At 37.1% G+C, this 26,711-nt stretch overlaps 1 protein-coding gene across 14 annotated transcripts in view; it reads left to right on the plus strand.

Moving 5' to 3' along the window:
- The window catches only part of enox2 (ecto-NOX disulfide-thiol exchanger 2), a 403,572-nt gene extending 391,791 nt beyond the window's left edge, over positions 1-11,781 (plus strand). For all 14 annotated transcript variants that reach the window (XR_015507402.1, XR_015507399.1, XR_015507401.1 and 11 more), the window contains 2 exons: positions 5,278-5,363; positions 11,161-11,781. Coding sequence is in view for 8 of the 14 variants with exons in the window: in XM_087281444.1 (XP_087137570.1) it covers positions 5,278-5,363; positions 11,161-11,292 (218 nt within the window). In the remaining 6 variants the exon portion in view is untranslated. The remainder of the gene's footprint in view (positions 1-5,277; positions 5,364-11,160) is intronic.
- The last annotated feature ends 14,930 nt before the right edge of the window (positions 11,782-26,711 follow it).

Consider the following 26,711-nt stretch of genomic DNA (forward strand, 5'->3'; position numbering starts at 1 on the left):
ATGATCAGTTTTTACTGATAAATCCACTATAGTACATGACTTTTGTCATCTGATTGACAACTGCATTCATTCTCAAGCGCAACTGCACTCATTTTTTTTCTCATGCCTTATAGATTTGTCTGAGAAACAGACTGAAATATAAGTCATTATCTGCCAAAGAGCTTCAATGCAACAATGCACCGCTGACATCAAACCTGTTGCAATACATCTTTACGTAACTCATTTTATATGTGCAGATGGCTTATATAAAAAAAAAGGCTTCACAAGTAGAAAAAGTCATATTTTATTTAAAACAAAAGTATGAGAAAGCAGGAACATTCGTCTATTAAAAGGATCGTTCGCTCAAAATAAAAAAATGTTGCCATTATAAACTAATCCTTCTCGTTTTTTAATCACTAAAGATGATATTTTGAAGAACGGTACAAACAGTGTTTATACGATCCTGGAAAACCTGGAAAAGTCATGGAATTTTGACAAGCCATTTTCCAGGCCTGGAAAAGTTTTGGAAAAATAAACAAACCCAAAATGTTTTGGAAAAGTCATGGAAATTTGTTTAACAAATATCTGAACTTAAATATATATGAGATGATAATATTGGGCAAATTTTAAATACAATTGCGATGTCTATCCCTTCACGTGACATTCTCTGTGTGGGGCAAAAAGCAATTTGCAGTTACAGCTTCACCTCTCTTTCACTTGCATTCATTGTAATTTGAGATACATTTGAGTCTCATGTCCAAAAATCAAACTCTAACTACAGAGGTAAGATAATGTGGGTGCTAAAGGCTAATTTGTGCTAATTCAATAAGTCTTGTGAAGACACAAACCAACGTTTCTAAACATTTTCTCACAAGAGAGTTTCTAAAAAAAAATTTACAGATATGAAATAAACAAACTACAGATATTTTCACATATTTTTTGATATGCTGTAATATATTTTTTCTTATTTACTACGTGTATGTAGACATTACATGAAACGTTAGGTCATGAATATTTACCTGAAAGTTTTGGAAAAGTCATGAAAAAGTCCTGGAATTTTAGTATTAAAAATGTGTACAAAACAACAGCCATTTACTTCTATTGTATTTTTGGGTGGGTTCCAGTTTCCAAGATTCTTCCAAATATCTTTCTTTATGTTCAACAGACGATCTCAAACAGATTTGCAACCACTTGAGGTTGAGTAAGTGGTTAGTAAATGTTTATTTGTGGGTGATCCGTACATTTAACTCATGCATTCAGAGTGGTACGTTCCATTCTGAACAACATAATTCAGTCTCTGCGCTGAGTTAATAAGCCAGGGTTATTTTTAATGTACTTTAGACACGGTAAACAAATCCACATTTCGGTATCAATGTTGGTAATGTGGGCCTTAGGTGCAAAGCATCAGTATAGGATATATATTAATTGGTAACCAATATGTTACTATTTGTCAGTTGTATACTGTTCAATATGTGTAACTTACGATAACGCTCCAAAAACTAGCACACCCAAATTTATGTGTTATAGAAAAATATTAATTACAATTTTTTTAAAAAGAGCAAAAATCGAAAGAAGCAAAAAAAAAAATTACAATTTAGCAGAAATTTTGTAGATTTTTGTTTTTCAATATTTTACTTGAATTTAATTGTATAATTTTTCAATTTCTAAATGTTTGGTGACTTAAATATTATTTTAGTAAATATATATGTTTAATAAATCTGCTTTGTTTAAATGCTCAAAATACATTGCCTACTCAAGTATATAATGAAGATCTTCCTCTTTGCTGTAGTTAAATAACTACTCACTACAAACCTGCTGCAACACAACTTCACAACAGTGCTGCCCCAACAGATATTACCATGCATTTTAGAAACGCAATAGCAAGAGGCATTACTCTTTCCGCCTGGTATGTCCAAACGCATTTATTGTGACCAATTATGTCCGGACAATCAATTGTAATCTGTGTCCCTTGTTTTGGTGTGCTTTCTCACAACACATTTAGAGAGTAGGTGGTCTTTAGTGGCTGTTGGAGCGCATTTAACCACATAAGCGTTTACACTATAAAAGCAATCCAGTGCAATGCATCTTCTACCACCTCTGGAAGTGGTCAAAAGTAGATAACCTCAAACCATTTTAGATTCTGTTTACACAGATTCTGTTTATCCAATTTTGATTGGATTGCTGGAAATACATTAGGTGTAAACAGGGCCATTGACACACTGTTAGTATATGCAAGTGAGAAGTGCATAAAGGGCATATTTTTTAACTATAATGTGGTAAATATATGGCTTCAGAACAATTGTGCAAATGTTTGCCATTTATTGGATGTTTACATTATTCCTTCACTGCAGATTTTAAAAAGCCAAACCTGAAGCTTTCATTCTGCCTTTGCTATATGCAAAAAAAGCAAATCACACATTTTTAAAATGACATGAGGTTGAGTAAATGTTGTCAGATCTTTGAAGTAAAGAGCACAGCTGTCAGCTCTGAGTGTTTATTTAAGCACGTAAAGCATTATATCTTCCACCAGCCATGCATTAATTACTGAAGCATTGCATTACGTTATGCAAGGTCCATTTTCTTTCCCCTAACAATGTTTGGCTTTGAATCAATCAGTGTAAATGGAAAGGCATAGTAATCCAAACACTGCAATGAAACCATGTATAATATATAAAGTATATCTACAGTCCATCAAGACTAATGGAATATTGACTATGCGGCACCTGTGCGCTTCTCTCTGGAGGGCTGCTTTGCTTTCCTGATCGCACCATAATGCATTCAGAATAATTGAGTTAACAGCACACACCTATCGCATTGAAGCCAGAAGTGCTAAATGCAGCTGTTATTGTTATTCCATACGTTTGAGTGTTTGACTGAAGCACTCGCTAGGCCGAAGAACAAGCTTGATTACGCCAAACAGCATCAAAACTGCAATTAAACACTCATAATCATTTAGAAAGTTCAAGAGGCAGAGTTAGCCGATGAGGACATCCACTTGAGGGAAAACACCTCAAGCACTTGGAATCATTTGCAAATCAAGCGCTTGGAAATATCAATTGCCGATGCAGTTCCAAAAACTGTGCGAGTTGCCTGCTTAGATTGCGTTTTAAAGCCTCATAGGCACACTTTAAATTCAATAATTATTCTGTCTTCTAGAATATCACATTTGGGCCAAGATCTGACGCTGCATTGTATCCCATGTGGAGCATGCAATGCCAAAATTCAGTGCAATATAAATAAAATCATCCAAGGTGGAAGAAAAGATGTCATGTAAAATAGTGTGTTCTGGTGTTGATATTAACTGCTAGTTTTTCTTTTTTCTTTTTTATGAAGAATATTTTATAAGTGTGTGTGAATAAATATTTATATTCAGTGGTTAAATATTTGTGACCCTGAACCACAAACCTGTCTTAAGTTGCACTGGTATAATTAAGACTTTTATTTTATGCCATAAATCGTCAGAATATTAATAATTATTATGTTTCATGATGACATGTTGTACATTTCCTACCACAAATACATCAAAACCTAAATTCATTGCAGAGGACTTCATATTAAAGGTGATTTTTTAACCAAAACAAAACAAAAAACTGAACCTTCATGTTCCAGATTTTTAAAGTGTTGTATGTTAGCCAAATATTGTACTATGCCAACAAATCATTAATCAATGATAAGCTTATTATTCTGCTTTCTGATGATAAATTAATTTATTTTTTTTAAATGCCCTTATGACTAGTGTTATTGTTTAGGGTTATATTTGAAAATGTATACAAAAAAAAATGTCATCACCTTGGAATTATAAGGTTTTATCTGCGTTCTGAATGATTTTAACACATCGATCTTTAAAGTTTTTGCATTCCACATAGCAAACAGTACGTGTGTAATACTTGTTTTTTAAATAAAAAGTCTTAAAATGTAAACAACTTATAAAAAAAACATCCCATAATGTAAATAAGTTGTCATTTAATAAGAATATGTCAAAAACTCAATTTGACAGAAATGTCAGATAGAACCTTATAATTCTTAGGTGACAATATGTTTAAACAAAGTATATTTTCAAGAAACCACAGTTCTCTTGATTAAGTAGGGTTTGTGTAAATAGTTTTACAAATGTCGTCATTTACAGCATTTTTCTTGACAGTTTTTCAGAGTTATTGTCATTGTTGTGATTAAAAACCAAGGTTATTCCACTGAGGAATAGCTGGCAGCTAGCTCTCTGCAACTCTGAAGCTAAGCAGGGCTGTCCCTGGATGGGAGACCACATGGGAAAGCTAGGTTTCTGCCAGTAGTGCTAATGATGCCACCAGGGGGTGCTTAACCTGTGGTCTATGTGGGTCCTAACGCCCTAGAATAGTGAAGGGGAAACTATACTGTCAGTGAGCGCTGTCTTTCGAATGAGACATTAAACCTTGACTCTGTAGTCAATAAAGTCATTAATCTGGTGGGCATCATAGCCAAATTCCTTGCATCGGCCCTTATCCATCATAGCCATCCACCGAATAGGCTCTATCGCTGTCTCTCCACTCCACCAATAGCTGGTGTGTGGTGAGCGCACTGGCATCTTTGTCCTGTGGCTGCCGTCGCTTCATCCAAGTAGATGCTGCACACTGGTGGTGGTCATGATTGTAAAGTGCTTTTGGTGTATGGCCATACATGATAAATGCACTCTACACTCTCAGAAGCAAAGGTATGCAAGCTGTCACTGGGGTGGTACCTTCTTAAAAGGTACAAATTTGTACCTAAAAGGGTACCTAAAAAAGGGTACATACAGGTACCTAAAAAGTACGAAAGCATTTCTTTTAAAATTTGTAGGTACTAATGTATACTTTTGAGGTACCAATATGAACCCTTTAAGTACAAATGTGTACTTTTTGAAAAGGTACCACCCCAGTGACAGCTCTCATACCTTTATTTCTGACAGTGTATAAATACACATTACGTTACGTTACAAAACCCAATATTGGATCAAATTTGGACAAATCCAACATTAAATTACTTTTTTTCAATAAAATTTAAATGACACTTTTTAACCCAACACTTGTTTGTCCATATTTGACTTAATGTTTGCTCACAACAAGCCAGCATTATTTCAGAGTGTGTAAACATGTCTGAAAACATGGCATGTCTATTTATTCTAATATTATTTTATAATCTGGTGTGATGGTTAAAATGAGTCATTTATGAGGTTTATTAGAGTTATTATGTGGTTTTAAAATATGACAGCTTAAATGTTTTGGAAGAAATCCTACATTTACAGACAGATCTGTCAGTGATTCATATTTGGCTTTGCTTCCACAGGAATCATCTCAACGTTTCTTCATGTCCATCCGTTCGGAGCCAGCATTGAGTATATCTGTTCCTATTTACAACGGCTGGACACTAAGGTATAAAACATTCCCACACACACTTTTCACGGTTGATGTGTTTTTATGCCCCAAAAACTAAAAATATACATAAATACCCTAAAAACAGTATAAATTTTTGCATTTTAAAAGCATAAAATACTTAGATTTATAAACCTTTTTATGGAGACTGATAAATGTCTACTATTTAATTAATAAATATAAATAGAAATATATATTATTATTTATATATAATTTTATACGCTTTGTTTTGACTTTAGATTTTCAGTTTAGCTTTAGTTTGTTATGATAATGATAATTTCCATTTTTATTTAACTTCAGTAGTTTTGTGCTTTATAGCGTCATTATGCAGTCCAGCTTGCTCTGATGACAAATACACTTCATCAGAATTCGCACCATGAAATAATAGCATCAATGTTTAATTTGTAACCTTCATAAAAATCCAGCTGCAGTACTTACTGACAATTAAATGTGCTGTAAAAGTGTCACATATAACAGTAAATTGTGACCATCATCGCTCCGATTCAGCATCTTGAGTGTGATGGGCCACACAGGAGATCAGTTAATCGCTGGCTTTGCTAATGTTTGTGCTGCTCTTCACATAAAACTTTTGAAATGTTTTCTTTTCAGACAGTCTTGATAAACTAAATAAGGCTCACTTATTTTTTTGTCTTCGCAACATTTCACAGAGAAGCAGTGTCATATTTTTGTATCACGCCTCTGCTGTTTGGTTTATTGGTGTGATTTCAGAATTTCACATATTGAAACTGACTTGTGATCAGTAGTTGATGAAGTACACAAATGCGCTACTTATAAAACTTTTTTTCATAAATATACAAGTGCTAATTTTCAAAGTAAAGAAGCACTTCATCTTAAATGTATTCAGGGTTACAAGTACACTAAAAAATGGTTAGCTTATCTTGTTTCTAGTCCTAATATCTCTAATGTTTTAAATTAGACAAGCAAAACAATATTGCCATTTTCAGAAATAATAAGCAATAATTAGGTGGGCTTAAAACAAGCAAAATAATCTACCAGTGGGATAAGCAAAATAATCTTATGTCAAAATGAAAAACAAGATTGCTTCGTAGATTGTTTTGTCAACAGACATTTGCACTATGTTTGCAGATATACAGCCATGATGGTAAAATTCATTAGTGCATTGGTTCCATGCATAGGTTCCTGATTCATTGTTGACATTAAACACTTTGGGCTCTATTTTAACAATCAAGGTGCAAAGTCTAAAGCACATGGCAAAAAAGCATTAAGAGCGCTTCCAAATCCACTTTTGCTATTTTAAGGACGAAAAAATAAGCTCTGCACTCCTGCGCATGGTCTAATAGGGTTGTGCTCATTCTCTTAATGAGTTATGGGTGTGTTTTGAGCATAACGTGCATTAAACTAATCAGACTCTTATCACCCATTCCCTTTAAGAGTCAGTTGCATCGCATCATGTCGCATTTACTTTTTACATGGCGGACTTTATACGTGTAAAAACTGAACAGAAAACTGAACACTTCACTTGTGAGAAAACTGTTAAACAGGCCATCAGCAGTGCCAGGATAAAGAACGTGCCTCCTCCATTCTGCTTCTTTAATTACTCTTTACTTTACTTTTACTTTGCTCCTTTACTTTTAATGGATAAGGAAACGGTGTTGTATGCACTCCACTGAAGACATCTATTAGCCGGCATATTTAATTTTGTTTGTTAAGTGTGAAGACTTGTTTCAAAACTATTTCTAAATTCAGTTCTAATTTCCAGCAAATGAATAAATAAACAATAATAACTAAGTTGAAAAGCTGAGTAACATCCAAATGCCCCATATGGTGATGCATACGTCTCCAAAACCTGACAGGTGGACAAATGTAAACTTGTTTTAATTACAATAAATTTATATATGCTTATAATAAATAATACTGCTAAAAATAAAAACATTATACAATTGTAAAATGTGTTATGAATAAACTGAAAGTGTGCGCAAATGGATTTGCTGTTTAAACAATGTGGTGCAAAACCTAAAGATTAGGGTTGCGCTGGTGTAAAAATAGCTGCAAATCGCACTATGCTTGTCTTGCGCATTAATGCTCCGGGTGTATGATAGGGTGGCTTATGTACTAATTGTCCTCTAATGTTTTTTTTTTTTTTTTTTTGCGGCAAGACAACTGATACATTCTGTACATTATTCTATACATTACTTCCTAATATTACTCACTTATAGTTATAGTTAGAGTTGAACTTGTAATTAAAAGTTGCAGGTTCGATTCCCAGTCTTAGCATGATGGGGAGAAATGAGACCACACTGTCTCCATCTTTAATACCCAGCTGAGGTGCCCCTTAACAGTGCGTGTGCGCGCTCTCTTGACTTGAATGGGTATTTAAAAGAACTTCATTCACAAATGTAACTACTGTAGGAATGCCCAGTTATGACAGTCAGCCACTAACCGTAGCAGATGAGTAGACTGTTCTTTTAGACACATCTGCACTTTGTAAAAGGGGAGCAATGCACTCTAGCATAGATTAGAGAGCTTTTAACTAAAGCGACAATCTCATCAGGCTAGAATTAATCAACACTAACATTGGAATTAATTCTATCAATATTAGGATCAATCTGCCCACCCCTAATTCAAAAAAAAGTCTTAACTATAATTTATGTCCTTAAACTATAATTTATGTCCTTAAAAAGAGAGTTCACCCAAACAAAAATGAAAATGGACTATTTTCTTGGTCTTTCTTTCTTCTGTTAAACATAAAGAATTTATCTTAAAAAAAGCTGTAAACCTGTAACAATTGACATCCATAGTAGGAAAAACAAATACAAGGGAACTGGTTTTCAACTTTCTTCAAAGTATCTTCTTTTGTGTTCAACAGAAGAAAGAAAGTCAAACAGGTTTGGAACAAATAGAACATTACAGAATTTTCAGATTTGGGTGACCTGTCCCTTTAATACACACACACAGGCTACTCACTTCTACTGAATGTATTAACTGCTGTTTACAACACCTGCACACGCACACACACACACACACACGCGTAGAGTGAAAGCGTATTGCGCTCTACGATTACCATTGTAATGTTGTGCTGAGTAAACAGGCCTTGAGCAGACAGAGAATGCTGATGGTGGATAGCCCAGCACTCACACTCACAGCAGGACCACACACACAAACACACACACTTTCATCTTCCTCTTCTCAAATACAGTCCTCAAGCTTTTCCTGCCAAAATGTTTAATGCTGGAATAAAACGCTCATCCTACTATAGGGTGGTGTTGATTACTCTTTAATTTCCGGCTTTATCTCCCTCACTCGCTCTCCTTTTGCTGTCGCACGGTGACTAATTTACGCTTACAGATGGAGGGTGAAAATGAGGCTCTATATCTTTTGGGTTTTGAGTTGAAGGCCTCAGGCTGTCAGTGCCCACGCTCTCCTTCTCCGTGCCTTCATATCTTCACCAACACTCCTGCTTGTTTTCAGTAAAAACAATGCGCTTCAGTGGGAGGGATTAATTGATAAAGCGCCATTCACGTCGCACTGCCTGCCACTCGATAAGCTGCTCAAAGTGGGTTTCATGATCCTGTGAAGACCACAATTCACATCACACGTGAGCTCTGAGAGTCAAGGTGTGCTTATTTACAGTGAGGTGCAAAAATCTGAGATCGCAAGTCTAGTATTCAGGCATTGTGGGTTTTAGGAAGATGTGTGCCAGATGTGCAACTAAAATGAAATAAACAGCTCTGCGAATAAAAAATAAGCAAGCCATTAAAAGTTAATTATCTGATCTCTTGGTTAGCTGTTTATATTTATGTTTTCCTAAATAGCGGTTCATTCTACTGTGGAGACTCCTAATAAAGAGGAAATAAACCTAAAGTTAGTTAGGGAGTGAGATATGGTGTTTTGAGTTGTTAACAAATGTTCTTTAACTACTGATATAATATCATAATCAGTTAATTCAAGGTTTTTACACCTTGTATGATATAAATCAGGGATGTCAAAACTCGGTCCTCGAGGGCCGGTGTCCTGCATATAGTTTAGCTCCAATTAACTTCAACACACCTGACTGGAAGTTTGTAGTATTAAAATATATAGAACACTGGCCCTCCAGGACCGAGTTTGGACACCCCTGATCTAAATTATAATGTTTTTTTTTTTTTTTTTTGAAGTCTTAGTCAAACCTCCTTGTTATTTGCGATTCTGCGATCGCTGAACCCAAGCAAATTCATCAAAAAGTTGCACATTTTTGCGATTCTGCAAAATTCTTCATTTAAACACATAATAATCACAAAAAATAAAAAATTCTCATCAAACATCCAATTCCAAACCATATACACACATTATATTCATGCAATTAATTATTTTACATAACTTATAGACGTTGCATACACAGCGCACTTGATGTATTTGAGTGTCTCACGAAAAATGACATCTCACCTGCACCCTCACAATTATTACATTACACGGATGAGGGGTGGGGGGCTTTGCAGTCTGTGCAGTGAGCAAACGTGGATGAAGCATGAGTGATTAACATGTGAAGTCAATGCAAAGATGACGCTTCCAACAACAACAGTGAAACATGAACACTTCAAAAACAAAAACTGCAAAACACTTTGTGCTCTAAAAAAATGTATATCTGAATTTTTGTTCTTGTTGACCCATAAATACAACCGCAACTCACACTTTTTAAATTGATAGATTTCAATATTTTTGTTATATTACATATAATTATAACATTTTTGAGGTAAATTTTTCTTTCATTTTTAGGTTTTCTTAAACAATTGGGTCATTTTGAACAGATCTTTTGTATCACTCAAGATAGTTGAGTCGTTCATTCGTGCATGTGCACATTTGTGCAGGTGGAGTATAAGATTAATTCCTTTTGTTGAGTCTTCTATTGTGTTTTAGTCATTCATTCATCACGTGAAAGACAGAAGCCAATCGTATGCATTTAGAACCGGAAAAAGATTTGATCCATTTATCTCTCGAGTCCTCAGTTTAAATCATTCATTCATCATGTGAAAGACTGAAGCCATTCATCTGCAGTCGGGGCTGGATAAAGATTTGATTCATTCGCTTCTCGAGTCCTCAGGTTTGAGTCAACCCTTTACATGCTGTCACGTGATTAACAAATGACTCAAAAACCAGAAGACTCGAAAAGTGAACTAATCATGGCTCATTTTGTCTCAGACTGTGTGCTTTGGTTAAGTTTATATAGGACTGTCAGTGTGACGTGAACAAACCACTCAAATTGGAATCTGTCAGAAGAGGTGAGCTGACAGGCTAATCATAGACAAAAGACCAAGTAAACAATAAATGATCATTTTTTTTCTTTCTTTTAGCATTCTTCATGACTTGTTTGTAGTCTTATCAACTTTGGGCTAGTTGTAGATGAGTTTGGAAGCAACTCGTAACATAATATTATTAATAACGAAATGACTTGGGAAAAAAAATTTGTTCATCTCAATGAGACTCAAGGGTCCGAGTGAGTAAAATGATCTGAACTTCCCATCACTAAATGAAAGCTTGAGTATTGTTTTGTAATAAATATTTTCTTTTTTTTACATTAAAACAAATAATTAAGTTGTTCCAAGCATGAACATGTTTAGTGAACACAAGCAGTCAATTTTAAACTTGAATCTGTTTATTGAACATGCGTCTCCACTATACAGTAGTTGCTTTGAAATGAACTGTATTGTGAACATTAAACATGAAATGATTCTTCCTTTGTACTAGAAAAGCAGAAGCATTCCACCAGTAATCCTTTAACCCCACTGTGCATATGAAAGGAGTTGGAGTGTTTTAATCATCATTTTTCTTGTTGTTTCAGATCAGTACCACAGAAGTGGAGAGTCTTTTGGGTCGCCTGCCCTGCACGTTTAAACAGGAATTAACGGGCGTTGGGGCGAGTTTGGAGAAACGCTGGAAGTTCTGTGGGTTTGAAGGCATTAAGACAGCGTAGAGACACAGGTTGGGCTTTTCTCTAGAAACAAAGTGGCCGATAGACCAGAGGGGTTACAAACAATGATCTGCCAGCCCTCTGTGTCCATCCGCCTATGGGATTTCAAAATCTCAGAAAACCCGGAGAGCCTCAAGACTTTGGTGTGTGTGTGTGTAGTATGTTTTAGTATGTGTACACACATGTCAGAGTGTGTGTATGTGCACCATGTGAACAGACTGTGCGCTTCTACCACACAACGTGAAAAACTCATCGGGTAAAAATCAGGGTCTGCTGAACCGAGGACTTGAACTGTCAACACACATTTTCTTTTTCTCGTTTCACCTGTAATTTGTAAAAAAACAAAACAAAAAAAAACAAATAAAGAACATGAATATATTTCTTTTCTCTTCTGTATAGGCTGCAGAACAGTTGCATAGAATCTTTTGTTCACATATCCTGTAAATGTTTGAATAACTTGCTATTTTTAAATAAAAAAGAGATTTTTAAAAATCGACTAGTATTTGTTAATTAACAAGCAGTTTACTGTAGGCCAGTGCCTTTCAAAAGACCTTCAAAAGTTCACGTTTCAGCACCGCTGCTAATTAAAGGAGGAATTTGGGGATAAATATAGGCTATCCTCTAACTTCACCTGCATTTATGCCACACACGTCCTTTCAAAGCTTCAGGCTCTTCCTGCTTAAGCTGGTGACCACAGGATCTCCACAGTCCTTAAGCTCTTCTGTGTCCTCAACTGATCTGAGCTGCTCTGTTTTCTCATCTCTAATGTCTTGTTCTTTTTCATACTATTGAAACTGGAGATCATATTATCATTCATATCATCTCACTGTCGAGATCCAAATTAGAGAGCACTTGATTTCTATTGGAAACAATATAATATTCATCCTTTAAAATTTGAAGAAATTTCCAGTCTCCAAAAACTCTTTATTTTGTAGAAAAACTTCTAAGAACAGCAAGGATTTTAAAGAAATGACGAATGTTACAGCAGTTAGGAGTGTGTAAATGTATCTAGGTCCAATGACCTCGACACATCTATACATCTCAATATACTGACTGTACCCTGCGGGCACAGGACGTCAACATGATGTCATATTAACGTTGTACCCCAACGTACTCCAATGTTGTGTGAACGTTGGATTTTGTTTTGGTAATGAAAATCGGGTTGACGTTAGAACCCAATGTTAGGCCGATATCAATGTCCAACCTAAAATCAACCAAATATCAACATCTAATCATGTTACACCTTTACGCTGTGTGGACGTTACCACTATGACATCTATCAGATGTTGGATTTGGGTCTCTTTCCATCACAACCTAAAATCAACCAAATATCAACATAATTTGACTTTGTTATTAGATGTCAAAATAACATTGTCCGTAGAGACTGGCTAGACATTGAATTTTGGTTGCTTGACGTCATGACCTACAGTAAGTATATCTAACCTAATATTAACATATTTTGATGTTGTCTGCCTGCTGGGTAGTATTTATTAGCCAGAACTTTGTCACCACTGATTTTGCAGAGATTTTCAATCAGGTTAAGGTCATGGTTCTGGGCTGCCATTTTTGATTATTTCGATGTTTTCTGCTTGAAGAAACTGCTTTAGCTGTTCTGCTGTGTCAGGGTGTCATTGTCCTGCATGAACATCGCTGGCTAATTAATTGATGAACTGAACTGAAGGAGCTTCTGATAAACATTTGCATTCAATCTGCCATGTGTCTTACAAAGATGCTGGTGCTGCAGAAAATGAACCACGACTCTTCCTCCTCCCACTTTTACTGCTTCTTAAAAGTCTTTCCAAAGTGTAATAAGAAACATGATATTTCTCATTGGACTTATATAAATTAAACTTGCTTTTATCACTTAAGTGAATGAAAACTTTGCTCCAGATCTCTGTTCACACAACATGTCCTCAGCAAAGGTTTGGTCACTTCAGTTCAAATTGTCTCAAACATCAAGACACTGTATGTTGAGGTCCTTACCCTCTTTAGAGCTGAAGTGAGGATGAATTTTAGCTGCAGCATTGAACCCAGCTGGCTGGCTTCCATCTCTAACATGAAGGGATTGTCTTCAAAGTTTGCAAAAAATAACAGATATCCCAAATGTGAATGAGGTGCATCTACATCAAGTTGTTTGAGCGGCTGACTATAGTATTGGTAACCTAGTAACCAATAGTAAACTCTGATGCTGTTTGAGAGTATATTCTGCAAATGCAATTCCATCTCTTTTCAATCCTGTGCACCTGTTTCTTTCACGATATCTTGAAAAAACGTAACTTCGTGTTCAAAGTTGCCTTGCCTTTAACCCGCACACGCTGCAGCACTGTCTTTATCCTTTGAATTCAAGAAACATGTGATGTGTTATGAGTATTCCAGTCTCGACAATCCTGTAGACGGTGAGCTCTTTCAATAATTATCGGGCTGGAAAAAGAGCTTTGTCCCAGTACTTCACGTAGTCATCTTTCAAGAAATCCTGTCTCATCTGTGCCCTCCACCCCCTCTGGGAGACCGGTAAAACACACGTTATTGCAATGATTTTTCTCATCTTCCAGTTTAGCTTCCAGAAGTTTCACCTGTTGCTGGAGACCTTGGAGCGATCTTCTGTGTCGCTGATGCACTATTCTGCTGTGGTTTGTCTGTTTAAAAAGTCATTGACCTCTTGTTTTACCTACTGTTTGGCTAAGAAAGATCCCCGTAAATTTGATTGAGAAGTCTTGTCTCATACTTGCGATTGCATCCCTAATGGTACTCTCTTGGTTTTTATCGATGTTTGTGCTGGTTTCTTTAGCTTCGTATGTTGCGCTAGCCTGGCCAATGGCGGAATTGGCATCATCTTGATTGCTGTGTTTCTTCTTTGTTGTATTCAATGTCATTTTATCTTGGAGTTATTTATCATTACAGTGGTTTGTTAGCTATATTTTTGTTCAGTTTGTGGCTGTTTGAAAGCCAATTTCTTGAATGCTACAAGAGCGTGAATAGGTACGTCCAATCAATGCGCCACTATGTTGTCCTCCCAAATAAGGGATTTTTATTCAAAATTTGCCCTTTTCCATCACTTGTGTCTAATGCACTACTTCAAAATAAATGCACATTAACACAGGCCTATAGTAGCCCAGCTACTTAGATTCTCCACATTATCCTGTCCTTGTCCATTTACTGAATCTATTGTGGATGACCAGCCTTTTAAGGGGGACTTCAACTATTTCAGCCAATTCGAATGTTATCACTCGATTGAATTGGGAATATTAGTGATTATTAACTAATAGACATGGGCCAGTAAGGGCCTTCTGCACCTACTGGTAGTCTCAGAAGGCTGTTATCATCCATCCACAAGGTTAATCAGCTATAGATCACATACTGCTGTGGCTGGAAGTTAAGGAGAATTATTTATATTATTTATAAAATGTTCCAGTTAGTTGTATTTTGATAACGTCTACCCAACCCTCACAGTAATGTAAAAACAGATCTGGATCTGGAGTCTTCTCTATTAGTATAGCTGATTAACCATGTGGATGGATGATAACAGCCTTCTGAGCCTACTAGTAGCCCATATCTATCAGCTGATAACCACTGATAACGGCCATTCAATCGAGTGATAACATTGGAAGCGGGTGACTATTTAACGACCATATGTTTCTTTAATGTTGCAAACTTTAATGATTTGGAATGAACAGCTTCTCTTGCTTTAGCTGAAGGAATTGACCATCAGGTGCAGATCAACAGCAAGAACTGAGATTCCTCTGAAAGTGTTCTCTAATGTAAAGTGTTCTTTTAAAATCCCTTATTTATACTGTGCTTCAGAAGATATGTAACTCATCAAATATCCCTGCACTGCTCTTTTCTCCTGTTTGGATAGCTTCAAATAGGACTAAGCTCATTTTAAAGCGTTCTTTAATTATGATCTCTATTGTGTATTGTTTTTAGTCACTTTTAGTGGACTGATAAAATGACTGAGCAGCTGTGAGTGTATGTGCGCGTGTAGCATTGCTGTTGTTGCGCTGAGCTTGTGAACTCTAATTAACAATCAAAGCGCTGCACGTATGTGTTGTGTATGTGTGTGTGTGTTTGTCTGTTAGTCAGCAGTAAACGCTGTGAGCTGCGTCTCATTCGCCTCCACTGCAGACAAGACTCTTCCGGCGACACAGTCAAGCGTCTCTAATGCTCTTCTGTTGTGCAATTTGTAAGGTTATTTTTTTTCACTTATTGCTGAGGGAAACTAAAGCTTTATTACACATGATTGGTTCCCACTGCCCTTTTTTCTTTTCCTTGGGTTATATGTATGAAAAATTAGTTTCAAATGCTTGTCAGACATTTGGCCTCTCAAACATGAATTAATAATGGCTAATGATTGTTTCCTCCATCGTCGAACAAGCCCTAATTCATTATTATTTCTTTTTGCCATGAATTTTTAATACGGACACTCCAGATGAAGTGGAATGTAAGTGAACTGAACACGAACATGTAAAGCATTTTTACAAAGAGGCTCCTGTCACTGAAATGTGAATACTCTATTGTTCGGTGAAGGACATTCCCATGTTGCTGCAATCTGTGTTTGAAATGAAAGTTTCTTATTTTGGTGTATGAACTAGTTCAGCCACTGTCAGACTTGACGTTTAAACATGACATTGGCAATGTCTTGAGAAAACAACTAAATTCAACATACACTCACTGGACACTTTATTAGGAACACCTGCCCAACTGCTCATTACGCAAATTTCTAATCAGCCAATTACATGGCAGCAACTCAATGCATTTAGGCATGTAGACATGGTCAAGACGATCTGTTGCAGTTCAAAGCAAGCATCAGAATGGGGAAGAAATCTGATTAAAGTGACTTGGCTTGGTTGTTGGTGCCAGACGGGCTGGTCTGAGAAACTGCTGATCTACTGGTATTTTCATGCACAACCGTCTCTAGGGTTTACAGAGAAAAAAGAGAAAATATCCAGTGAGCGGCAGTTCTGTGTGCACAAATGCCTTGTTGATGCCAGAGGTCAGAGAAGAATGGCATGATAGAAAGGCGACAGTAACTTAAATAAACCGTTCCTTACAACTTAGGAATGCAGAAGAGCATCTCTGAACGCACAACACGTCCAACCTTGAGGCGGATGGGCTACAGCAGCAGAAGACCACACCGGGTGCCACTCCTGTCAGCTAAGAACAGGAAACCGAGGCTACAATTCACACAGGCTTACTAAAATTGGACAATAGAAGATTGGAAAAACATTGCCTAGTCTGATGAGTCTCGATTTCTGCTGCAACATTCGGATGGTAGGGTCAGAATTAGTCACTAACAATATGAAAGCATGGATCCATCCTGCCTTGTATCAACGGTTCAGACTGATGGTGGTGGTGTAATGGAGTGGGGGACATTTTCTTGGCACACTTTGAGCCCAGTATTACCAATTGAGCATTGTGTCACTGCCACAGCCTCCCTGAATATTGTTGCTGACGATGTCTATCCCTTTAGGATCACAGTGTACCCATCTTCTGATGGCTACTTCCAGCAGGATAACACGCCATGTCATAAAGCATGAAGCATTAAAGCATTGTCATGTTCAAGAAACCATCTCAGACTGGTTTCTTGAACATGACAATGAGTTCACTGTACTCACATAGCCTCCACAGACACCAGATCTCAATCCAATAGAGCACTTTGGCATGTGGCCGACAAATCTGCAGGAACTGTGTGTGATGCTATCATGTTAATATGGACCAAAATCTCTGAGGGATATTTCCAGTACCTTGTTGAATCTTTGCCACAAAGGATTAAGACAGTTCTGAAAGCAAAAGGGGGTCTAACCCGCTACTAGTAAGGTGTACCTAGTAGAGTGTTATTTATTAGGTCCAAAATGACATAATGTGCAATTTCCTCCTCTAACTGCAATCATGTAGATTGAAAGGTTGTGTTTGTTTGTGTGTGCATGAAATCAGCGTTAGCTTACATTTCCTGTATCCTTCATTCACATGCATATGAGTCTATGGAATAAAAAGTGTGCGCTGATTAATGGTTTGATTAATGAAATATTGTAAATTAGACTCAACACAAGTTTAATCAACAGAATTTATGGAAAAATGTTGATTACCACAAAGATACAATAATCCATTTTTGTTTCATTAAAGAGACTCAATGAAAGTGAATGGGGTCTATTTTAGGAGGATTTTACACAAATGTAAAGCTAAGAATTTTTATTTAAATTCATTCATTCATTCATTTTCTTTTCGGCTTAGTCCCTTTATTAATCTGGGGTCGCCACAGCGAAACTAACTGCCAACTTATCGAGCATATGTTTTACAACCCAGCACTGGGAAACACCCATACACTCTCATTTACACATGCACTCATACACTACAGCCAATTTTTCTTATTTAATTCACCTTTAGTGCATGTCTTTGGACTTGCGGGGTAAACCAGAGCACCCGGAGAAAACCCACGCGAACACAGGAAGAACATGCAAACTCCACACAGAAATCCCAACTAACCCAGCCTGGGCTCAAACCAGCAACCCTCTTGCTGAGGCGTTTGTGCTACCCACTGCTCCACCGTGATGTCCTAAATAATTTATGAAACCACTTTTTATTATTTACTCCGTTAAGGCTAATTCAAGTTGCTGTCCTTTTTACAGGGTTTGTCTGGTTTTATAAAGGTTTATATTTTCATGTCAGCAAATTAGATTTTATAAAGATTTTTTTTATTCCACACTAAAATCATTAAGAAATGTAGGAAAAAGTGGACATGTTAAAGCAATTAAACATTTAATGGGGATTTTAATGATAATGACCCTTATAACTCTTCATATAACCAGTCTCTAACCAACCTTTTTTCTCCTGAGCAAAAGAAAAACTATTCATTTTTACCATGACTTACAGAGTACCCCAAATAAACTGTTATTCAGTATAACAATAGTTGTTGTGGCAAAACTGGACAGACACTATATAAAGGGTTAGTTTACCCAAATTTGAAAATGTAATTATTAACTCCCAAACCTTTATGAGATTTTGTTCTGTTGAAAATAGATTTGGATGGTTTGAAACTAGAAGCCACTAACTTCCATGGTTGGAAAAACAAAAAATAAAGAAGTCAATGGTAACCAATTCTAACATGCTTCAAAATATCTTCTTTGTGTTCAACAGGAGGAAAAAAACCCTCACAATTAGGAACAAGTAAAAATGCGTAAAAAAATATGAGTAAATGATAAAATTTTCATTTTTGGATAAAATGTTCCTTTAATATAGTAACGTGGTGGCAAATAATTATAGTAGAATAATAAAAGTTCAATTTAAGCTATCTCGTGGCCCACCAGCTGGATCTCTGAGGCCTACTAGTGGACCGCTGCCCACCGGTTGAGAATCCCTGGTTTAGATGCATGTCACTGATGTGAAGATGACATGTTTACTGTACTATGACTGAAATGGCCTTAAACACCCAGCAGACACAAGACATCAACATGACGTCAGATTAATGTTGTTGTACTCCAACATCATGAGGACATTTCATTTTGTTTGGAAATGAAAATCGATTTGATGTCAGAACTGGTGTCTAACGTCCAACCTGAAATCAACCAAATATCAACATGTGATATTACAGCTTGACGTTGCGTGGACTTTTCCAGTATGAAATCTATCAGACATTGGATTTTGGTTGCCATACCTGACAAATAAATGTCGGTTTTTGACATCATTATGATTTAAGATCTTGGCTTGACATTGGCACTTCCCAAAACCTAAAATCAACCAGTCATTTGACGTTATTATTGGTGATCAAAACAACGTTGTCCTTAGACACTGGCTAAAGATTGAATTTTGTTCACCTGACCACACAACCTAAATATAACCTAAAAGCAAGGTCTTATGACATTGTGTGCCTGATGGGCCATAGCTAAATGCACTACAGAATGTGACAGTATGTTTACCCACATCGACAAATTACATGTAAATGTATCAGCTTTTTAAAAGCGTAATGTTCACTACTCACTACTCTCAAGTACTTTTGAAAGCTCTACTTTTTACTCATACTTTGAATAATATTTACAACAGATACTTTTACTCTATTTGCAAGTAATGGTACTTTTACTCAAGGATGATTTTTCAGTACTCTTTCCACCACTGTGTATAATAATATTCATTGTAATCAGCTGGAGATAAAACTCAACAAACTGAAGCCAGAATATTGCATCAAACTCAATCTCCAGAATGTTTTGATCAGACCGCTCTCATTCATATTTCTGGGACTTGAATGCAGTAAACAACATGTGCACCAAAAGGTTGCGAGACGAGCATTTGTGTCCTGATTTCCCTTCCTCGTTCCTCTGTTTTAGGGAATCTCTGAGCGCGCCATCAGAGCACTTAGCCGGAGAGCTGGTTGTGTGCATCAATTCACTGAGCTTTATAACGACTCCATCACTGTCATTCAGCCTACATTTGACAAATGTCTGTGGTTTGCACATCAACAAGCACAAGTTTTCTCTGGAATACCATTATTTTGGGTTGTCGTTGTTCGTATGTACTTTTGTTCCCTGGTAGACTTGATTTACTCCTACAGGAATCCCTCTGAATATCACACAAAACCCTAAAAAGGCTCATTAGAGTTTTTCACTGGAGAAGCCCTGGAGATGTTTTCCACTCTGTCGCCTTTTTTTACGCAACACCTCTGAGACTTTTACTTGGATCACAGTGAAATCAATGAGCACATTTGCATGCACACCAATAAGTTAATAACTCACAAAAATCAGCTTACTGAAATAACCCAGTTGTTCAGATTTACATGCAGTCTAATAACTTGGAAATGCAAATAAACCGTGTTTACCAGATTTTATTAATGAATCATATGTATATTTGGTGGTAGTGACTTTTAGTATTTAATTCAATTTGTTCAATATATGATGCGGTGGTGCAGTGGGTATGTTCTCCCCATGCTTTTCTCAACCATCCATATCGACACTTAGCTACAAATAAGCAAGGGGGTAGTCATCGAGATCTACCTGAGCTCAAACTCCCCTCTTACCCTGCAATGGGAGAGAGCCCAGTGCTCGAGGATCTCATAAGCTCAGCGCTCTCTCCCAGGACAGCATGCCAAACAAGCTTTATTATCAGTTATCAGCTAAGTGTGAACTCTTAAAATACATTTTAAAAACCGAACAGCTGATGTGTTATCCTGTCAAGATAAAGCATTTTGACAGTAGCACTTCTGTTTCTGTGGCACAAGAAAGCAACTTAGTTTGTGGTGCACACAAACATTAACATTTTTGTAAAATTACCTCATACATAAAAGGACAATTTTTCAGACAGTGTAAGGTGTTTACATGAGTTGCTTTGAACTGTCATAGATGATTGATGGCACACATCATTACGTCCCCAAGCAACACCATCCAACGACCCGATCAGAATTTCACATATCAACAACGAAGAAGGCAGATCCTTTTTCGAAGTCGCACTTTTGTTTTGTTTTGTTTTTAGTGGTCAGCACTGTAACCTCAAAGCAGGAAGGTTTCTGGTTCGAGTCCTAGCTAGACCAGATTACATTTCTATTTGGAGTTTGCATGTTCTCCCAGAGTTTGCGTGGGTTTCCTCCAGGTGCTTCAATTTCCCCCACAGTCCAAAGACATGCGGTATAGGTCAATTGGTTAACATTATTGGCCGTAGTGTATGTGTCAATGGAGGGGGTATGGGTGTTTCCCAGTACTGGATTGCAACTATAAGGGCATCTGCTGCATAAAATATATGCCGGAATAGTTGGTGGTTCATTCTGCAGTGGCAACCCCTAATAAATAAGAGACTAAGCTGAAAGAAAATGAATGAATGAATGAATGAATGAAGTGCAAACCTTTACAAATCTTTTGTTTTGAATCAGTGGTTCGGAGTGCATATCAAAATGGCCAAGTCATGTGCTTTAAGTCAGGCATGTCCAAACTCAGTCCTGGAGGGCCGGTGTCCTGCAAAGATTAGTTCCAACCCCAATCAGACACACCTGGGCTAGCTAATCAAGCTCTTATTAGGTTTTCTAGAAACATCCATGCAGGTGTGTTGAGGCAAGTTGGAGGTAAAATCTCTAGGACACCAGCCCTCCAGGACAGAGTTTGGACACCCCTGCTTTAAGTGAACAAGACTTTGCTGCATGAACTGTTCAATGATTCAACATTTGTCATAACATTTATATGTTTGTTGATATTTTTATGAGATATTTGGAAAATTAAAAGGAATTATCATTGTTAATAGTTTCTGATTGGCCTGAATAGCAGAGCACACCATGGAACAAACAATATAAGGCCTGAAAATGTATTAAAGAACACATAATATGCAAACTTTTAATATTTTCATGATATTACATGATTATATAACTGCATTTGATAGACTACACTTTAGTAAAACATTTGCTATATGATTAAAACAGCCAGTTTTATTGCATGTTTGGCTTGAGTCTTTGTAATTTTTACATGGTTTTGACCAAAAATGTGTCCATAGTGTGCTGTTTCAAGCCCTTCAAAATCGTCAATCACGTTTTTTTAGGAAGCAATTGGTTCAATTGTTTTGAAACTTTGAAAAGCTTTGTTTCTCTCATCAACACTTATGCATTTCAAACGGGATGTAGTGCTCTCTGAAGGGTGAAAACAATCTTGGCCACCATATTGAAGTGTCGTTCCAAAGCGAAGTACTACTAAGGGCCCCTCGGAACGAAGGATATTGAGAGGTAAAACTGATGGACACTTAAAGCCTCCATGATCTTCTGCACCAGAAAGTTGTTAGGTGTCACAAAAATGATGACTGGAAGCTCTGAGTTCAATTTTACTTTTAGGATGCTTTCACACTAGCACTTTTGGTCCACACCTGGGTTCGTTTGACGTCAGAGTACAGTAAATTATAGCTATTGTGAACGTGTCTTCTGAACTCGGATGAGCACTCGAGTACCATACCCGAGTCCGCCTGAAAGAGGTGTTCTTGGGTATGGTTCGTGCAAACTCTGGTACAGTTCACTTCTGATGTGAATGCAATCGTACCAAATAATGGAAGTAAACCGTCAAATGTGTAACAAACTTTAGTTTTCATAATATTCAAGCTGGACTGACCCAGTGCAAACTGTGACAATGTCTGCTTTTCTGCCCCAAAACCGACTTCTGCAGACATAATGTTTTTGGCGGCAGATAGACTCAAGTGGCTTTCTGTAATTTGGTTTTGGTAACAAAATCAAATGATTTAGTAAAAGCTGAATGACTATGATTTGCGTACATCTCCATTTTGCAGCTTTGTTTTTATGGCTGTCACCTAGCAACAGCTGTATACAAAATGGCAGTTTGTTGATGCAAGCGTACCAGGGTTCAGAAGGAAAAAAGGCGGTGTGAACACAAACCAGCCGAGAAGGTGGCAAGGGGAGACAATCGAATTTCATCGAATTAACAGTGACCATAACACCTTCACCTCTTCTAAGCCTTTCCCATTAGAATGCAGCGGACAAATTCTAATTTGTACAAATTCGTGCAAATTCAGTCGTACGTAAATGTACAATTTTAAAAAGGAGCTGTGGCACCCAGCCCTAACCCTAATAGTCATTGGGTGATGAGCAAATCGAACTAAATTGTACGAATTAGATCACACAAACAAATTAGCAACTAAATCAAGAAGTTACAAATTGCAGTGAAATTGCGTTGGTCAAACTGTTGACTAATGTCAGCGCCAAAAGCCTAGTGGTGAGTGCGTCGACATATAGCAGCCAGGTGCTTGCAGCGACCCAAGTTCGATTCCTTGCTCGAGGTCCTTTGCCGATCCTTCCCCTTTCTCTGCTTCCCATACTTTCCTGTCTGTAAATCCCCACTGTCCTATCAATAAAGGTGAAAAACCTCTATAAAAATTATTATTAAAGAAATGTTGACTAACACTGTGTGTGTGTCCTATCACAAAATCTAGAAAAAAATCCTACACTATGGTTATAATAGCGATTAAGGTGTGCACTTACAATGCAACTAAAGTAGCAGCACTCAACGTTTGAATGCCAACTACTTTTTATGATAGAAATGGAAGAGAAGCAGAACTCAAAAGTAGAAACCGAGTGCATCAATGAAGGTCAAGATGTTTGTTTTTAGGGCTTATAATCCTTTAAATTTGACCTTTTGTATGTAGCCATCTGATTCTAAAGCAGTTTTTCTGTGAAAGAGTGCCATGGTCATCCTACAACTTTTCTTAAATCATTAATGTTTGTATGGTAGATTCTTAACCAATGTTGTCTTGCTCGTGTTAATAACAGAGTGTTGTTGTCCAAATAACAAACACATATTGTGATTCACACCATTCTTCCATGTCCTTCGGCATATTTCTGGCATGTTTTTTTTAAACTCCTAAGACTGAAGCGTCTCTGACTCCAAAGGCCAGTGAAGTCAAACCGCAATCGCCCAAGAGTCTGACTCATAACCCATAATCCCCTGCACGCCGCGCTCCTCGCACATCCTTAGAAGTAATTGGATATGGAGTGATCCCACTCTTTTTGGGGTGGCCGTTATCTTGATTCTTTGGGCTAATTAGTTCATCTTACCTGACTTCTTCCAGTCTAAGTGAATCCGGGCAATTACGAAGCACGATCCCTCGAGCGATCAGACGAGAAGAAGCGATCTGCTCTGAGGGAGCGAGTGTTGCCGTCGTCCCTCACGAGCCACAGTCCTCATTACTGGCCAGCAGTCAGAGCTTATGACTGAAAGCGTCCATCTGTTTAAGGAGCAACCCGTGGAGGTTATAGAGGGTCACCACTTCCATGATAATGCTTATGGATAATAGATCAGAGCCCATATACATATGGAGAGGAGCGGATCGTGAGCTCCCCCTTCTGGACGCTATAGGTAATAAAGGCTCCTGAGAGCACATTTCACAGATGTGTGAGGATATCAAATGTAAATGTCCACAATTCTCAACCATTCATTGCGGAATAATTTTTTTTTAGTTTACAAATTGTACTTCAGACTTTTCTGTGTTTAGTTTGCATCTTATCCTGACTTTTTTCTTTGACAATTTTTTCCTCACTCCTAACTTATTCGTTTGAACTATGCTGCTGTATTCTTGTGCAAATATAATGCTCGTTTTTTCCCTTCTTTTTTATTAATATTTATTACTTACCAAGGCTGCATCATTACATTATTGCATGTTTTTGTTATATTTTAATTTATTTTAAAGCTTAAATTGAAGAGTTTTTTTTTTTTTTTGGCTTCAAGTCAGTCTTCAGTGCCATGCGATCCTCTCAGAAATCTTTGTAATACGCTGATTTGGTGCAGAAGACATATTTCATTCTATCCTGCTGAATTTGACTCTCTTGTTTCCTCTTAAACTTACTACAAGTAAAAAAAATGGATACATTATAACAACCTTTAAAAGGACACATAAACCTTTGTTAATTTAATTCATTTTTATTTTGTGGCTTTAATTCATCCAAACCCAGAGTTTTTGGTTTATTTTCTTGTTATTGTTAATATTTATTATCCTCTGTACATTGTTACATACTGTACTTTTTTTCTATCCTGTAAACTGTTACATTTTCATTTAGGGTTATTAGAAAATAACCCTGTTATTGTTATTTATTTTTGCATTTATTTATTTTTAATCATTTTTATAAACTAATATTTAAATCACAAATAATCATTCATTAATTTTCTTTTCAGCTTACTACCTTTATAAATTTGGGGTCGCCAAAGTGGAATGAACCGCCAACTTATCCAGCACATGTTTTACGCAGCAGATGCCCTTCCAGCTGCAACCCATAACTGGAAAACTCTTATTTAGCTTACCCAATTCACCTGTACCGCATGACTTTAGACTGTGGGGGAAAGCGGAGCACCCGAAGGAAACCCACACAAACACAGGGAAAATGCAAACTCCACAAAGAAATGCCAACTGACCCAGCCAAGGCTCAAACCAGCGAACTTCTTGCTGTGAGGCGAGAGTGCTACCCACTGTGCCACCTCGTCTCCCAAACACTGCTTTACTTCCGAGATAATGAGCATCACAAATAATGAATACAGTTAAAATAAAATAAAAAATTTTGCCAAAGCATTAAGGATATGTTCACTTGCTTTACAATGCAACTTTAAAAAAGTCATAGGTACTTATTTCAGCACTTTGATCAGTCATGTTGGCTTACCTTTATTATAAATAATAATCATAATCTGTCATTAAAAAGTATGGCAAAGACAAATACACTCTCAATACTGAGGGACAGTTCACTCAAAAATAAAAAAAATATTTTACTCAAATATAATTTACTCACATTTAAGTTGTTTCAAATAGTGTTTTTATGCTACCGTCATTTCTAACTTTGACATGATACAATAATAAAAAAGATTATCTGATATGAGGGCGTCACGGTGGCTCAGGGGTTAGCACTGTCGCCTCACAGCAAGAAGGTCGCTGGATCGCAAGTCCCAGCTGAGCCAGTTTGCATTTCTATGTGGAGTTTGCATGTTCTCCACGTGTTCATATGGGTTTTCTCCAGGTGCTCTAGTTTCCTCCACAGTCCAAAGACATGCGATACAGGTGAACTGAATAAAGTAAATTGTCCGTAGTGTATGTGTGTGTGTGTGTGTGTGTGTGTGTGTGTGTGTGTGTGTGTGTGTGTGTGTGTGTGTGTGTGTGTGTGTGTGTGTGTGTGTGTGTGTGTGAATGAGTGTGTATGGGTGTTTCCCAATACTGGGTTGTGGCTAAAAGGGCATCCGCTGCGTAAAAACATATGCTGAAATAGTAGGTGATTCATTCCGCTGTGGTGACTCCTGAAACAGACTAAGCCAAAGGAAAATGAATGAATGAATTTGATATTATTTTCAAAAAGGAAGTCAGAACAGCATTGTTTCTTCTTCTTACACTTCTTAGTTTACATGTGGCAACGTTTTTCTTCTCTATTTACACAACTTAAAACCTGAACTTTATCTAAGAGTATTTTGTACATTTTTGTACAAGCTAAAATGTCCTCAATGCACATTTACAATGGCTCCAATGGCCTTTTACAAGATGTAAAATAAGTTTCCAGAATGTATCTGTGATTTTTCAGGTATAAATACTCATCAAATCATTTATTATAACCAGTTAAAAATGTACATTTTAGGGTCAGAGGGAATTATTGCTGTTTTTGCATCTGCACCTTTAAATGCAAATGACAAAGACTCAAGACATGTCACTTATAGTTTTGAATGGGGAGCAGTGTAATGGTCAATATGGCAAATGAAGCTCCGCCCTCTAGTACAGGAGCAAATCATCGATCACAATAAACTGAGGATTCGCTGGGTGAGGGGCTTGGACCAGTCGTGAGTTTCTGCAGATTTTATGTGATTTGAATGTTTAGAAATGAAAGATGTTGTTTATTTCATTGTTGATTCCCAATAAGAAATTTAATCTCACACCTGGCAAGAAATTTTGGAGATATTGATGCTTCCCCACTCAAACAGAATGCCCGAGCATAC

This window comes from Danio rerio, chromosome 14 (genome assembly GCF_052040795.2).
Source record: "Danio rerio strain M-AB ecotype USA chromosome 14, GRCz13ab, whole genome shotgun sequence".
Lineage (NCBI taxonomy): Eukaryota > Metazoa > Chordata > Actinopteri > Cypriniformes > Danionidae > Danio > Danio rerio.